General features: G+C 46.8%; 1 protein-coding gene across 1 annotated transcript; it reads right to left on the reverse strand.

The window, feature by feature from the left end:
* Nucleotides 1-3,096: 3,096 nt before the first annotated feature.
* On the reverse strand, nucleotides 3,097-13,964 carry LOC144132385 (tubulin beta-4 chain-like). The gene is made up of 7 exons (XM_077664752.1): nucleotides 13,614-13,964; nucleotides 12,757-12,865; nucleotides 11,217-11,327; nucleotides 5,767-6,011; nucleotides 5,418-5,617; nucleotides 3,477-3,913; nucleotides 3,097-3,326 (listed from the first exon to the last, which is right to left on the reverse strand). The coding sequence occupies exons 1-7, from the start codon at nucleotides 13,668-13,670 to the stop codon at nucleotides 3,154-3,156; spliced, it is 1,332 nt and encodes a 443-aa protein (XP_077520878.1). The 5' UTR covers nucleotides 13,671-13,964; the 3' UTR covers nucleotides 3,097-3,153.
* Nucleotides 13,965-14,307: the final 343 nt, after the last annotated feature.

Genomic DNA, 14,307 nt, shown 5'->3' on the forward strand with positions numbered 1-14,307 from the left:
TGGAGGGCTCCGAAATAATTTCGACCACCTGGGGATCTTTAACGTGCACTGACATCGCACAGCACACGGGCGCCTTAGCGTTTTTCCTCCATAAAAACGCAGCCGGTCCGGTCGGGTTCGAACCCGGGAACTCCGGATTAGTAGTCGAGCGCCCTAACCACTGAGCCACCGCGGCGGGCATCTGCACTGAAGGAGTAGGTGATTTGTGGTCAACCGTCTTTGGTTGTCGTTGGTCTCGCAAGGTTAATGACTCACTCCCATAAAGAGGGGTCAGCTCAGAATCCGTCGAAGGCCAAGAAGTGCGTAAAAAGTGTACCTTATATTTTTTAAAGGAAATTTGAGTTTTTAGAGATGAACACATCGCGGAACGTCGTAAACCTCCTCTTCCTCATCTTTGTGTGAATCATGAGCTTGCCGTTAAAAAATATAAACACTGATCGAACAGTTCGTTTATGCGGTTGAATGTAAGTAAATAAATGTTATTTGAGTCATTAATTCGTTGTGCTTACCCAAATGAAGCTTTAGAACTTACATACGCTCGGAGTGCCTTGTGCTTGTCAGTGAATGGAACGAGGAAAACGCTACGGACGAGGATGATGAGCGCAGTGTAGGTCGTAATTTCTAATCTGTAGCATATTTCCTTGCCATGAGATGCCTAACATTTCCTGTATACTGAGAAAGAATTTGATATATATATATATATATATATATATATATATATATATATATATATATATATATATATATATATATATATATATATATATAGAAAGCGGCTCTTTTAGGGGGAGGGGCAGAAATTATGTAACATATACTATTGTTTCTGGTATACAGTCTGCGAGTTATACATGATAAAAAATTTATATTTTGCGCTTTGCAGACCATCTGTATATATGCACTGCACAGCATTTTTTTCTTTTTCAGCATCGCTGAATGTGGCACAAAATTCGCGTAGCTTACTCTATTGACACGTTTTGTGATACTTGAACTGCGCCAAATATAATTTTATGAGCTGTTCGCACGCCTGATTCTGATAGTGTATGTAACGGGTGCGGAAAGTCTAGTATTTTTCTTCTTGGCAGCCGTCTCCAGACTCATACATTCCAGAACCCAGTTATGTGTAGACTTGATTATCCGTCACAATATTCAAATGTGTGCAAGCTATGTCACCACAACGCGGATCTCAACCATATATATTGGAAATGCCCTTTTGCCCCCCTGGAGGGAAAAAAATGTCTGTCGCTTGACCAATGGGAGGCTCTCCTATTCAGCACCGATCTGATGATTCAGACAAGTGTCGTACAACTGGCCGAAGACGCCGCCACAAGTCAGGACATTCTGGCTGTCGTTTAGGCGAGGGGCCTAAAGCCTCTCAAACTGTTGGAAATAAAAGTTTTACAATCCATATGCAGCCAAAATTGTGCGTTGCGGACTATACACTGCGTGCGGACTGTATACCGGATATTACGGTAAGGCGATAAAAATGCAACGAGTTCCAATCCAGCAGTGCACGAGTTGTCGCCGAATTTCGCGTTACACTGCCGCGACCTGGATGCTATTTGACCACGAAAATCCTCGCAGTCGCCGACGACCACAGATGGTACAGATCCTTCACAGTAACGTCGAGTCGCAGACAATCAGTCGTAATTACACCAGCGGTAGCCCAATCGAGAAGGCTTCCCAAATATTCCGCCATGGGGTTACCAGCTGAGAACCACTTACCATGACATGGGCTCTACACACCGGGAATCAAATCACGAACGCCACAGCTCGCGGTCATAAAACCAAGCGGTAGTCGACGAAGTGGGAACCTATCCTGTAATGCAAACGTACTACGGAGACATACTTGCGCCCCTCAGGGACATCAGGAAGCGCTTTCATACCTGCCATGCAAAACTTGGAAGGATCACTTAAGCTCCGCCCTAAGGGTATAACGCGGTAGCGCAATCGGTTAATTACCATATATGCAAACGGTCGTTCTCTACTTTGCATCCAAAAATACCTGGGCATTCAATACCTGGGCAATCAAGATCTTGCGATTTTTCACTCACAACACCGAAAACACGAACATCGGCACTGGATTTTCGGGTGAACGGGGCCTTTACCGCTATCGCGTTAAGAGCTGGTGATGCTGACGCTAAACTGCTATAGAGACAAAGAGCTGTTTACGCCAGGCCCTCGCCGGAAATATCGCTCCCGCTTCCAACCATAGGGCTTTCAGATCACGAAAGCTCGCGTGGCTTCCAAAGCACCTACCCTCTGTTTCTGTGGACACCACGCTAAGGGATTCTGATTCAATAGCGCCGAATTCAACACGGGTAATGTTCGTTGAGTATTAAGGATTGAGGGCTCCTCACAGTGGCGAATCGCCAAAGCCTTTGGCGACGAACCTTTCTGCTCTGCGTCCCGGGTTAGGGCTATGCCGCTCACAGAAGAACGAGATATGGGCCTTGTGGTTCGATCGCTACAGGTTCAGCAGCCCCGAGGAGCTCGACTATCGCTGAACAATGAATTGGTCAAGCAGCCTCAAATGCTACTCGATGTCCTGTCGGCGTCTTCTCATCGTGTTTTCCTTCCCTCAAGTAGAAGAGCCTCTCAAGGAAAGTGATACGATCTTCCTAGTATTGACGAAGATCCCGTCACTGATGTTTTTGTTAAAAATCGTAAAAATATGAAACAAAAGATGATGGCTAGATAATACGCCAAAAAAACTCAGTCAAATAACACTGAGAATAATAGGCAAAATGTATTCTCCGAAGCGATGTTCTAAAAACCGGCTCGTCTCATATCAGTTTCGACAGCACAGAGAATTTGCCACATCATCTGACAGGAAGTATCCGAGACCAATAATAGCTCATCAAAACTTGTTTTCCTTAAGATCACCTTGCGTTCGCTCTAAAAGTGGTTCGATGAGAAGCTTTTAACAGATTTTAGAGTTTCGTCAAAATGTCGAAAACGCCAGTCACACGGCTATTTACAGATGTGCGCACATTGCAATACAGTAAGGTTTAGCTGCTTTGCAAGACCATCCTTGTGACGCAGTCCGGGCCTACGACATACTAAAGTGCACAAGCACCTGGCTCAAAAAGAAGGATCCATGACAAACAAACACTTTATTGTAAAGCGAAAGAAAAAAGCGCTGCACACAAAAAACTAGGCCTCTGCCTGGGTCTCCTCGAATTCCCCCTCGTCCTCAGGTGTGGACTCCTGGTACTGTTGGTATTCTGACACCAGGTCGTTCAAGTTGGACTCTGCCTCGATGAACTCATACTCGTCCATGCCCTCTCCAGTATACCAATGCAGAAAGGCCTTGCGGCGGAACATAGCTGCAAAAAAAATAATATATCAAGCAGGCCGGGTCACACTCCTAGAACTGTCCCCGAAAATGCGCTGTCCCAGAAACTCGACAGCAATGGGTACCTACAATGAAAGCATGTGCTTTTAAGAAGCACTTTCAAATCAAACACGATGGTCACCTGTAAACTGCTCGGAGATCCGCCTGAAAATCTCTTGAATGGCTGTGCTGTTCCCAATGAAAGTAGCAGACATCTTCAGACCTCGAGGCGGTATGTCACAGACAGCTGTCTTTACGCTGTTCGGGATCCATTCAACGAAGTGACTCGACTGCTTGTTCTGGATGTTGAGCATCTGGTCATCGACTTCCCGCATGCTCATTTGGCCTCTGAAGACTGCAGCAACTGTCAGGTAACGACCGTGGCGGGGGTCGCAAGCAGCCATCATGTTTTTGGCATCGAACATCTGTTGCGTCAGCTCCGGCACAGTCAGAGCCCGGTACTCCTGGCAGCCGCGGGACGTGAGTGGAGCGAATCCAGTCAGGAAGAAGTGGAAGCGAGGGAAGGGCACCATGTTAACGGCCAGCTTGCGAAGATCAGCATTCAGCTGCCCAGGAAATCTGTGAGGAATGGGACGGTGCTGATTAGAAGCCCGCTTAATTCACAAGGGGAGAGAGAATTTAGAGGTATGTTGGGCGCTCTTGTTTGGGAACAGTCAGAACAAGATTGTGGTAAGATTGTGGAGCAGCTACAACGGTCAGTGGAGGCATCTTGTAGAATGTCGCGATTGTTGCGCGCTGTTCATTCAAAGCTTTTGAATATCGGGTCATCAAATTTGAAATTCAGTTCTCTTCACGCCAGTGCAGACAACGAAGCCCAATGAAAGAACGAACTCATGAAAATTTCAGAAGTGACATAGTTTACACTTTGCCAGTCTGTTCTAGAGAACATTAAAACTGCATGCCTGTTATTTGCCTCAGCCAAATTACAACGGCGGAGAAACAAACCAGCTTCAGTAAGATAACATGATTTCTTCGGTTGCTGGTTTCGATTCATTGGCAAAATCACAAAAAATAAAAATGGATTCTTCACGTGGTCACTGCTTCGTATCCAGCTTCAAAGGTTATACAAATTACTACATTAGGAGAACATCGATGGGTATTAACTTCACCGGTCTGCCGGTTGTCGTGGCACTTTAGAATTATGTGATCGTTCTCCAGGCCCTAAACCACCATCTCCCAACAATGGCACCCAGTATTTATTCCATACTGACTGCTCAGCAGGCTAATGTTGTACTCTGCTCCCAACGTCCTCAGAAAGTGCCACTATTTATCGAAGAAAAACTTCCATACCAAAACGTGGGAATTTGTATTCCCTTTTCCCAAAGAGAAAACGGGGATAACTGATTTCAATATACGTGATGCTTTATATGGAGGTCCTGTACGCTAGGATTAAGGAGCTGAACGAGATAAATGTGCGCTTTATAAAGGAGAAAAAGTTCAAAAAGTATTCTCCACTGACACACACCTAAATTATTTCCAAGAGATTTGAGATGTTTGCTTTTGAACAGAGTAGTTTTTCATCATTTACAGCGCGAGGCCTTAATTTACCTTTTCGCCTCATGGGTTTTTTGAGGTACAGTGGTTAAACACGGCCATTTTATTCCCAATGTGTGCAATCGCATGCCGTAGATTAGGCGCCGCTCCATTATTCCCGACGACAGCCGCCTTCTCGTTATTGCTGCCGCTGCCGAATTCACTTTCCTTGAAGTGCTTTTCAAAGCTTCCTTGAGCAGCTGCTTGGCTGGCTATAGCAGGTGCGGTGTTTGTTAGTTTTTATGCGGACGGTGAGGGTGCTTTTATTTGCTTTCTTGCTCGTCATTGTATTTTCTGAAAATATTGCCACCACATGCACTTCATACATGGAGATTAGCTGTAATGTATTACTCTAAATATTTTGTAAAAGACCTTGGCGACCGCAGTCTTTGCAGTGCTTGTTCCATATTGAACCGATCACTGCCGTCGGAACTAGCAATTCGGCGGATGGTGTCGACCTCTTTGGGCTCTTTATGAACATGCATGAGGCGCTTAAGTGACCCCTTGAACGAAGCTGAGAAATACTTACCTCAGGCATGTGGTCACACCCGACATCGTTGCAGAAACCAAGTGGTTAAGGTCTCCGTAGGTGGGAGTCGTGAGCTTCAGCGTCCGGAAGCAAATGTCGTAGAGTGCTTCGTTGTCGATGCAGTAGGTCTCGTCGGTGTTCTCCACAAGCTGATGCATTGACAAAGTAGCATTGTAGGGCTCGACGACAGTGTCCGAAACCTAGAGGTAGCCGCAGGAAGAGAATGAGAACTTTGTGCATACCGACTAATCAAAATTCAAGGAAGGCGCCTTATAAAGCAAGGCCGAAATGTCATGTTTGCTTTGTTTCAAAGATGCTGAAATTGGGTCCTGCAGATAATGTCACACACCTTTGGAGAGGGCACTACACTGTAGGTGTTCATGATGCGATCGGGGTACTCTTCACGGATCTTCGAGATGAGCAGTGTGCCCATGCCAGATCCAGTACCACCGCCCAGGGAGTGGGTCAGCTGGAATCCCTGCATGCAGTCGCAGGATTCCGCCTCCTTGCGCACAACGTCGAGCACCGAGTCCACCAGTTCAGCACCCTCGGTGTAGTGGCCCTTGGCCCAGTTGTTGCCAGCACCACTCTGACCTGAAGGGGCAGGTTGTGAAAGGCGTATACTTGCACAAACTGTATTCTGAAGAAAATCAGTACTGGAATATGCAATAAAGGAAAGCCACTATCCAAACACACTTCACACAGCAGCCAGAAAGGCAACAAAAATTGACTTAAGTGGCCTGATGGCCATAGCCAATAGGGGGATAAACACCGCATTTCATAGGTAAAGTTAAGTTTGGATAATATTAGGATGCTGTTACGTGTGAATTAATTTAATTAGTTTTCAGGCATGTAAAGACTATAACAAGTGATGGCTATGTTTCACTCGGCCTTCAGAACTCAATCTCGGCACTAAGTCACTCTGGTAAAAGAGCTATGTGGCAGACAAGACGAGGACAGAAGGAGGCTCTCTGCAGTACCCATCTGTTATCGCTGTCCTAATTTTTTTTGCACTCTGCCAGATTTCTCCCGCTGAGGACTACATCCAGTCATTAATATGTCACATACCCGTTTTGCTGGAGTGATGTGGGGCGTTGTGTTCTGCGGTGTAGCAACTGCGGATAGAATCTTAATTTGGAAAAAGCACATATATTGCCACTCTCGTACTTACGCCCGTTTCGCTGCACATAAAAGTCGTGTTGAACCTTCAAGCTTACGCGTGAGTTTTGGGGACCCTTCTAACGGAACTTATAAAAATGACTTCATATTCAACTCAAAGGCATAGAAGCAGAAGTAGAAGAAAGAGGAGAAGAAACAGAAGCGAATAGTTGTAAAAAAGAATCACCTTGTCGTACAAAGGAACCACCTAGTCGTACAAAGAAAGTACTTAGTGGTACAAACGAAGCACCTAAACGCACCAGCAGCCACCACCGCTAATGCTTTCGCATTTCTTCAATGCAGCAGACTGCAGTCGTCTCAGAGTTTTTGAGAAAGTTGTATGCATGTTAATTCTTCCTTGGGTGTTCAGCTAATGCCAAGGAATTACAGCTTTCAACCGTATTTGTTTTAGCAGCTGCCATAAAATGGTCCAAGAAATGTTCGTTTCCGGCCGTCTGGCTGATGACGGTAGGAATTGGGTTCATCGATGGTGGTATGAGCATCCGAACTGTGGTGACGTACTAGTGGATGTCATGCGCGCGTCAAATGCGGGAAGGGACGTTCTATAGACGTATCCGGGAACTTATATCCTAATTTTGGGATCCGAAGGACGTCTGAATGTCCGGCGTGGACGTACGTAGGACGTTCATTCGGCCGCCTTTATTTTGCATGCGATGGTCCCAGGGATGTCTGTAGTTCGTATTCGGGATAAAACTATAGGCCTCCATCGGAAGTCCTAACGTTTGGTAGCAGACGCCCTTCGTTCATTCTTTGGACACCGGTGGTCCATTGGGTGGGTTGTGGAGCGCTGTGTGCGATTCCAGGGCCGGAATAAGAAAAATGGGGCCCTGGGCTAATGCGCATGCAGGCCCCCTTTCCCTATACCGACAACACCCTGTAGCCTGCTGCGCTACTGGAAAATATGCCATTTCATTTTAATTCCACCAAATTAAAAAGAACGAAGTGCGATCAACGGGATTATTATTGTTGTTATTATTATGAGGAAAACAACAAAACTTGATGAAACGCGTGCGGTTGTAAACACCAACATATATGTTCACTTTGTGATTAATATCTGCATTCTCGTTTCAGCAAAGGCTAGGCTTTAAGGAAAAGTTTAGTGCACTCAAAACGAACAAGAACGTAGAAAAGACAACGCAGCTCAGATGTCGATCCTTCTGAAGCTAGGCTTCGTTTGCATCACTAAGTTTAATCCCGTGAGGAGACACATGGTTGTATCCAAAACATTCTTTATTAAAATTCAAGCATCAGACTGCAGTAATCGTTACACACGTTACTCTGAAAATATGCAACAAATATACACAATACTTAAGGCAATACAACACCATAAGAATGCACTAGAATACAGGTGAAAATTACCAACTGCAATTACAATACATTATTTGAAAATATTTTGTTAAAGCTAGTACACCAAATAAACGTGGCACTATCAAAAACAACAATAGTACAGTTCTCTATAAGCACGCTAAATATCACAAGAACAAACAATGAATATTTGCATATATTGAATTATACTGCTCAGCGTTTCATTGGCCACGTGGAGGCTGGGAGGCGACACAACGAACTTATTGGAATTATTCATGTAGAAAGAAAGCCATGCACTGGGCGGAAAAAACTATACTTATGCTGCTTGGTGGAGGTAGCGAGTAGAGAGATAAGCAACGCTCAACACAGTTGAAGTTAACAGCTTGCGGAAGTTTCCGATAATGCGACGGATGAAAGAATTTGAAAATATATGTTCACGTCTGCAAACAATTCAACAAGTCATGGCTCGCATTGTACTCGGCTACAGAACACAATCTCTCCAGCGAGTCACTACGTAAAACGAGTGACAAATGACATGAACACAGGGGAGGGAGAGCCGCCTGCTGTGCTCATATCCTGTGTTATATCTGTCTTTAATATTTTTGTTTTATGCCGGATTGTCCCCGCAGACGGCCGCCTCCCTTCCTTGTGTAATGCGCCACCTATGCGTTTTGCTGAGTGATGTGGTGTTGTGTCAAAGCCGGATGGAATCTTTTGTAGCGAGAGCTACGCTAGACTATAGCCAGCGGCCCATTTCGGGTAAGCGTGTCTAGTCACTACTGCGCATGAACCACTAGTTGCACCGAGCCATAGGTGTTCCGCCGCTGCGTCGCGCCACACCTTTCTTAAAAATTCATTTTCAAGTTTTCTTTTTTCTTGTTTCCATCCCGCCTTTATCCATTCGATCTAGCGTCCACCGAGAGATATGGACAGTTGCTTCTCCATTTCCTTTCCTCAAAACCGAGCAAAACAAGTGAGCCGCCGGCGCTCATTTGGTGCATTGGTGTTGAAAACCTAGAGGCCGTTCATTTTTACGAAAGGAAAGGCGCACAAATGGCTCCCTGGGTCAGTGGACACCTCACTTTCGCTTTCATGTAAAGTGGCGTTGGCATGCAACTGCAAAAAATTAATGTGGATTAGCTCAGTTAATCTAGGGTATACAAAGCGAAAGGTGTCGGCGTTCACTGTGTTCTTGGCGTTGACAAAGTTCTAGACGACGATGGAGTTGAACAAAGGAAGGGCGCATAACTGGCTGCCTGGATATGGATATGCGGACGCCTCATTCAATTATTATTATGCATGTGGCAGTGGTGGGAGAGAGATGTGGCCTGAATGCAATAGCGCTGACAGCGTTGTGGCTGACATGCGGCACTGCAGCAATAGCTAAGCCGCTGCGTTCGTTTGCTGATCAATATCTCGCGATCAACCATTAACTGCGTGCCACCTCCCAGGGTGGCAGGGAGGGCGCGCTGCCTATCCAATGTGGGGAACGCATTCAAAGCATTCTTTTGCAGTTCGACACCAGCGCCACATGCATGAAAGCGAGATTTAGGTCTCCACTGACCCATGGAGCCGGTTGTGCGCCGCGGTGGCTCAGTGGTTAGGGCGCTCGGCTACTGATCCGGAGTTCCCGGGTTCGAACTTGACCGCGGCGGCTGCGTTTTTATGGTGGAAAAACGCTAAGGTGCCCGCGTCTTGTGCGATGTCAGTGCACGTTAAAGATCCCCAAGTGGTCGAAATTATTCCGGAGCCAACCACTACGGCACCTCTTTCTTCTTTCACTCCCTCGTTTATCCCTTCCCTTACAACTCGGTTCAGGTGTCCAACGATATACGGGACAGATACTGCGCAATTTCCTTTCCCCCAAAACTAATTATTACATTTAATATTACGCCTTTCCTTTCGTGAAAATGAACGGCCTTTTCAAAGTTCTCAATGCCAATGAACTATGAACGCCGTCGGCTGACTAGATTTTTTTGGTTTTTGAGGAAAGGAAATGACACAGTAACAGTCTCACATATCTCGGTGGACACCCGAACCGCGCCGTAAAGGAAGCGATAAAGGAGGGAGGGAAAGAAAAAAGAGAAAACTGAAAATTGAAAGTTGGATTTTGAGGAAAGGCATGGCGCTGCGCAGCGCCGGAACACCTGTGGCTCGGTGCTACTAGTGGCGCATGCTCAGTAGTGACTAGGGAGCGAGAAAGAGAGAAATATGCGCGGTGAACCGCGCGTTGTGACGTTATGTGCTTCCTCTGAGCATCGCCACGGCGAAATAGCAAGTTTGCGGCCAGTAAAGCCTTCACTTTAAAACCCCACTTGATTGCCTTCCGCACTTTGGATATGCAGCGCGTCCACCCTGCCTCTGTGGCAGGTTGCAGTTGATGATCGCGAGAGGTTGATCACCCAATGAACGCTGCGGCCTATTACTGCAGTGCCGCGTGTCCACCACGAAGTTATCAGTGCTAATGTATTCAGAGACCCGCCGCGGTGACTCAGTGGTTAGGGCGCTCAGCTACTGCTCCGGAGTTCGCGGGTTCGAACCCGACCGTGGCGGCTGAGTTTTTACTGAGGCAAAACGCTAAGGCGCCAATGGGCTGTGCGATGTCAGTGCACGCTAAAGATCCCCAGGTGGTCGAAAATATTCCGGAGCCCTCCACTACGGCATCTCTTTCTTCCTTTCTTCTTCACTCCCACCCTTATCCCTTCCCTTACAGCGCGGTTCAGGTGTTCAACGATATATGAGACAGATACTGCGCCATTTCCTTTACCCAAAAACCAATTAATATTAATGCATGCAGCCCACATGTCTTCACCATCGTCACGTAACTCGAAGGGCGAGTGAAGCGTCCACTGACCCGGGGAGCCAGTTTACGCACTTCCTTAAGCGTCTAGAACGGTGTCCACGTCAATGAACACATTGAACGCCGACAGCTTTTGCCTTGTATTTCCTCGATTAACGGAGCTAATTCCGATTCAATTTAATTTCGAAATGGCCCATGTGTTGCCTCTCTCGTAATATGCTCTTTTCACGGCGCACTACATTCTTGATGAACCACCAATCTTGCGTCTCAATCTTGGCGGCCTAGGTTTCGCAAGGAACTGATGAGAATGCTCATATTTCAAACTCGAAGTACTTGATTGCGTGGCTGTATTAAACTGACTGCCACTCGGACTGGATTATACTGAGCGAGGATTCGCTGCGCGTACAGAGATGTGGGTACAAATTTAGCCAGTTCTGCGCTTTAAAGATTAGTCTGCACTGTGCGCTCTTGTGGGTGCGTTTATGTAGTAGATTTTAAGCCGAGAAGCCCCTTGCCGAACACAAAGTTATCCGGCCGGAAGAGTTGTCCAAACTGTCCCGAGCGGACGGCGTCCATGGTTCCCGGCTCCAAGTCAACCAGGATGGCCCGAGGCACGTATTTACCTTCTGAAACAAAAAATAAATATCACTTAGCGGCAACAAAGATACCGTGCAGTTATTACAAGTACCTGCGTCACAACAAAGCCAGTTAAAGAAAGGAAATGGAGCGCACCAACTGTAGGTGTCATAGCAAATAAAAGCGGCACTACTAGGCCCTTCCGCCACCTCCCGGCCTTTAAACAGATGATCCAGTTATATTTAATAATAAAATATTTAAATATCTTTCAGCAGAAAAACAGAAGGTGAAATGTTGATAGATAAATTGAGATGGATCAAAATGATGTCACTACATTAACGTCCTGTTGCGACTCCTGTTTCGATTCTGTTCCGTATTACTAAACAAACGGTGTCCTATATGGGATTAACATTCCGAATTCTGTACATGGGCTGTCATCAACGCAGTAGTGCCGGCCTCTGGATAAATTTGCACCACCTCGGGTTACTTTACGCGCAATAAGATCGCAGAACACACGGCTCTTTATGGTCTCGCCTCCATAGAAATGCGTCCGCCGAATCATGGATGTCATGATCGAGTCCCTTCCAAATGAAGCACAGCGGCGGTATTAGCAAACATAGAGTTAAAAACTCCTTACAAACTCACTGCAGCAAGAGGAAACGTAGTAGAGGGGAGACGTACTATGTCCTCGTCAAACCTGACGAGGGAATTCAAAACCAGCGTTCGAACCCCACCGCGGCGGCTGCGTTTTTATGGAGGAAAAACGCTAAGGCGCCCGTGTGCTGTGCGATGTCAGTGCACGTTAAAGATCCCCAGGTGGCCGAAATTTTTCCGGAGCCCTCCACTACGGCACCTCTCTCTTCCTTTCTTCTTTCACTCCCACCTTTATCCGTTCCCTTGCGGCGCGGTTCAAGTGTCCGCTGATATATGAGACCGACACTGCGCCATTTCCTTCCCCCAAAACCAATTATGATTATTATTATTATTATTATTCCAAACTCATTCGCGTTGTGAACATTCATTGCCTATGAGAAAAAAGGCTTTGGTCAAGAACCTTCAATCTAATCCCTGCGGGACTTGTGGCAATGCAACCTCAAAAGCTGCAATGGCCTAGCATAACATGCCGCAAGCAGAAGAGGTCACTAGGCGTTGCACTTTGACCTGACTAGATTTGCGCGATCGGTTGTAGAATTTAAAGCTTGAAGAGCAAAGGCCTGCCGTTGAAGAAGCTCCATTGACAGGCCAGATATCAGCTTAACAGCACAAACAGCGCTATTAAGGCAGGAGCGAGAATAAGGGACAACCATACACACAGCGTTCGGTTTTGTCTTTCGCTTGCTGTTTCTGTTGAAGTCATGTGCCAAACGGCCCGGAAAATTTCCCTAATGCTTAGCAGTGCGAAACAGCCGCAAGGCAAGATAAACTCGACGGGGAAGCTTCAAAGTGAAATTATCAACCGAAATACAGCCAGACGCGTACCGGAGGCCTCATTGCAGTAGACATTGATGCGCTCCAACTGGAGGTCCGAATCACCATGGTACGCCCCGCTCGGATCGATGCCATGCTCATCGGAAATCACCTCCCAAAACTGCAGACGGGAAAAGATTTCAGTAATTAGAGTGGCGTCACATCGCGCAGTGGCGGCAGTCAAATCATATTTAGATGCTGTAATTCACAGCGAAAGCAACATATAACTGCTACAGTTCCACTTGTCAACTGGTTTTTGTAGTCAACTCGTCAACTGTCATCGATTCTCACCCGCCATGTGTCTTGCTGATGGCGGAAAACCGGAAGGGCCTAAGATCGCTTGAGGCTTTTGGATTGCATCATACGCGAAAACTAGGTCGCGCGAAAAAAAATTCCGTCAAAGAATCTTCGCCGATCGCTTTGCGGCAGCCATTTGCCATAAAACTGTTCCATGTCACCTCACCGCCAAGACCGATTGTCTCGAATTTTTTACAACCGGGAATAAAGTCTGAGCTATATGCCATAACACAACAATATCTCAACGCTCTCAAAGCGCGAGCAGTAATTAAAAGGTCAGAGCGAAAGGAGTGGTCAAGAACAAGAGCCTTCGATGAGCATTAGCTAGGGCTCAACATTGTCCAACGCAAAAAGGCCACAACTTAGAACGAAAGCAGAACGTCTGCTAAAAGCCGCGACTGCTTTACAGGCAACTGCTTTCGCCCGTATCCTGAAACGAGATTCTAGTACGTGGCGTTTAGGACGCAACGTAATCACCAACGTAAAAAGCGCCGGGACCGGCACTGGGACCGAAAGGCAACCGCGATCCCCTGAGCCGTGAAATAACCCGCGAGGTGGTAGAGGTGGCTTACCTTCGCCCCAATCTGGTTGCCACACTGGCCTGTCTGAATGTGGACTATCTCGCGCATGTTCGATGCCACTCCGAGACTAAGCTGTCAAGATGCCGACTGCCTGCCCGGGTCAAGGGTCCACGTATTTGTAGCCTTGCGCCGCATCAACGCTCACTTCTTCCTCAACTCTGTTCCTATGTGCACGCGTGTCAACTCAATAGCGCATAAAGTAGTGCCGCAGCCTGTTCCTGCCATGGTAAATGCGTTTCAGAGCTTATATATAAGGCCTTCAGTTCACGTACAGGATGCCGTGTAAAGGATATGCGCCGTACAACGCGAACTATTTTTCGTTTCGCAAAGCTTCCGGCACAACGGGGTTCTCTCAACTGGCTCCAGGGGCGAACTCGGCCTCTTCTACTTTCTTTTCTCGGTGCTCGAAGTTGATTTCGCTCGAAAGAACTAATGTGCATTCTGCAGCATAATCTTTTCACTTTTCTAGCCTTTCGATTTGTGCGCGTGCGGTCGGTTCTAAAGTTTGAATGTTACCGACCGATTGGAAAACTTTACTTCATCATCATCAGCAGCAGCAGCAGCCTGACTGTAGCCCCAAGAGGTTAGGGACCTGAGTCCAGGGCCTCATTATCTGTTCCAATCGGGGTTGCCTGGTCGATCAGTCTGCGCTGGTCATCCTGGTTTGAGCTCTCGAAACAGTGGC

The sequence above is a fragment of the Amblyomma americanum genome, chromosome 1, assembly GCF_052857255.1.
Source record: "Amblyomma americanum isolate KBUSLIRL-KWMA chromosome 1, ASM5285725v1, whole genome shotgun sequence".
Taxonomy (NCBI): domain Eukaryota; kingdom Metazoa; phylum Arthropoda; class Arachnida; order Ixodida; family Ixodidae; genus Amblyomma; species Amblyomma americanum.

Coding starts and splice junctions, on each gene's coding strand:
- LOC144132385 (XM_077664752.1), bottom strand. CDS start 13,670: ATGCGCGAGATAGTCCACATTCAGACAGGCCAGTGTGGCAACCAGATT. Junction 6,012..11,216: donor GCCGGATAACTTTGTGTTCG/GCAAGGGGCTTC, acceptor CTGCCCCTTCAG/GTCAGAGTGGTGCTGGCAAC. Junction 3,327..3,476: donor GATCTCCGAGCAGTTTACAG/GTGACCATCGTG, acceptor TTTTTTTTGCAG/CTATGTTCCGCCGCAAGGCC.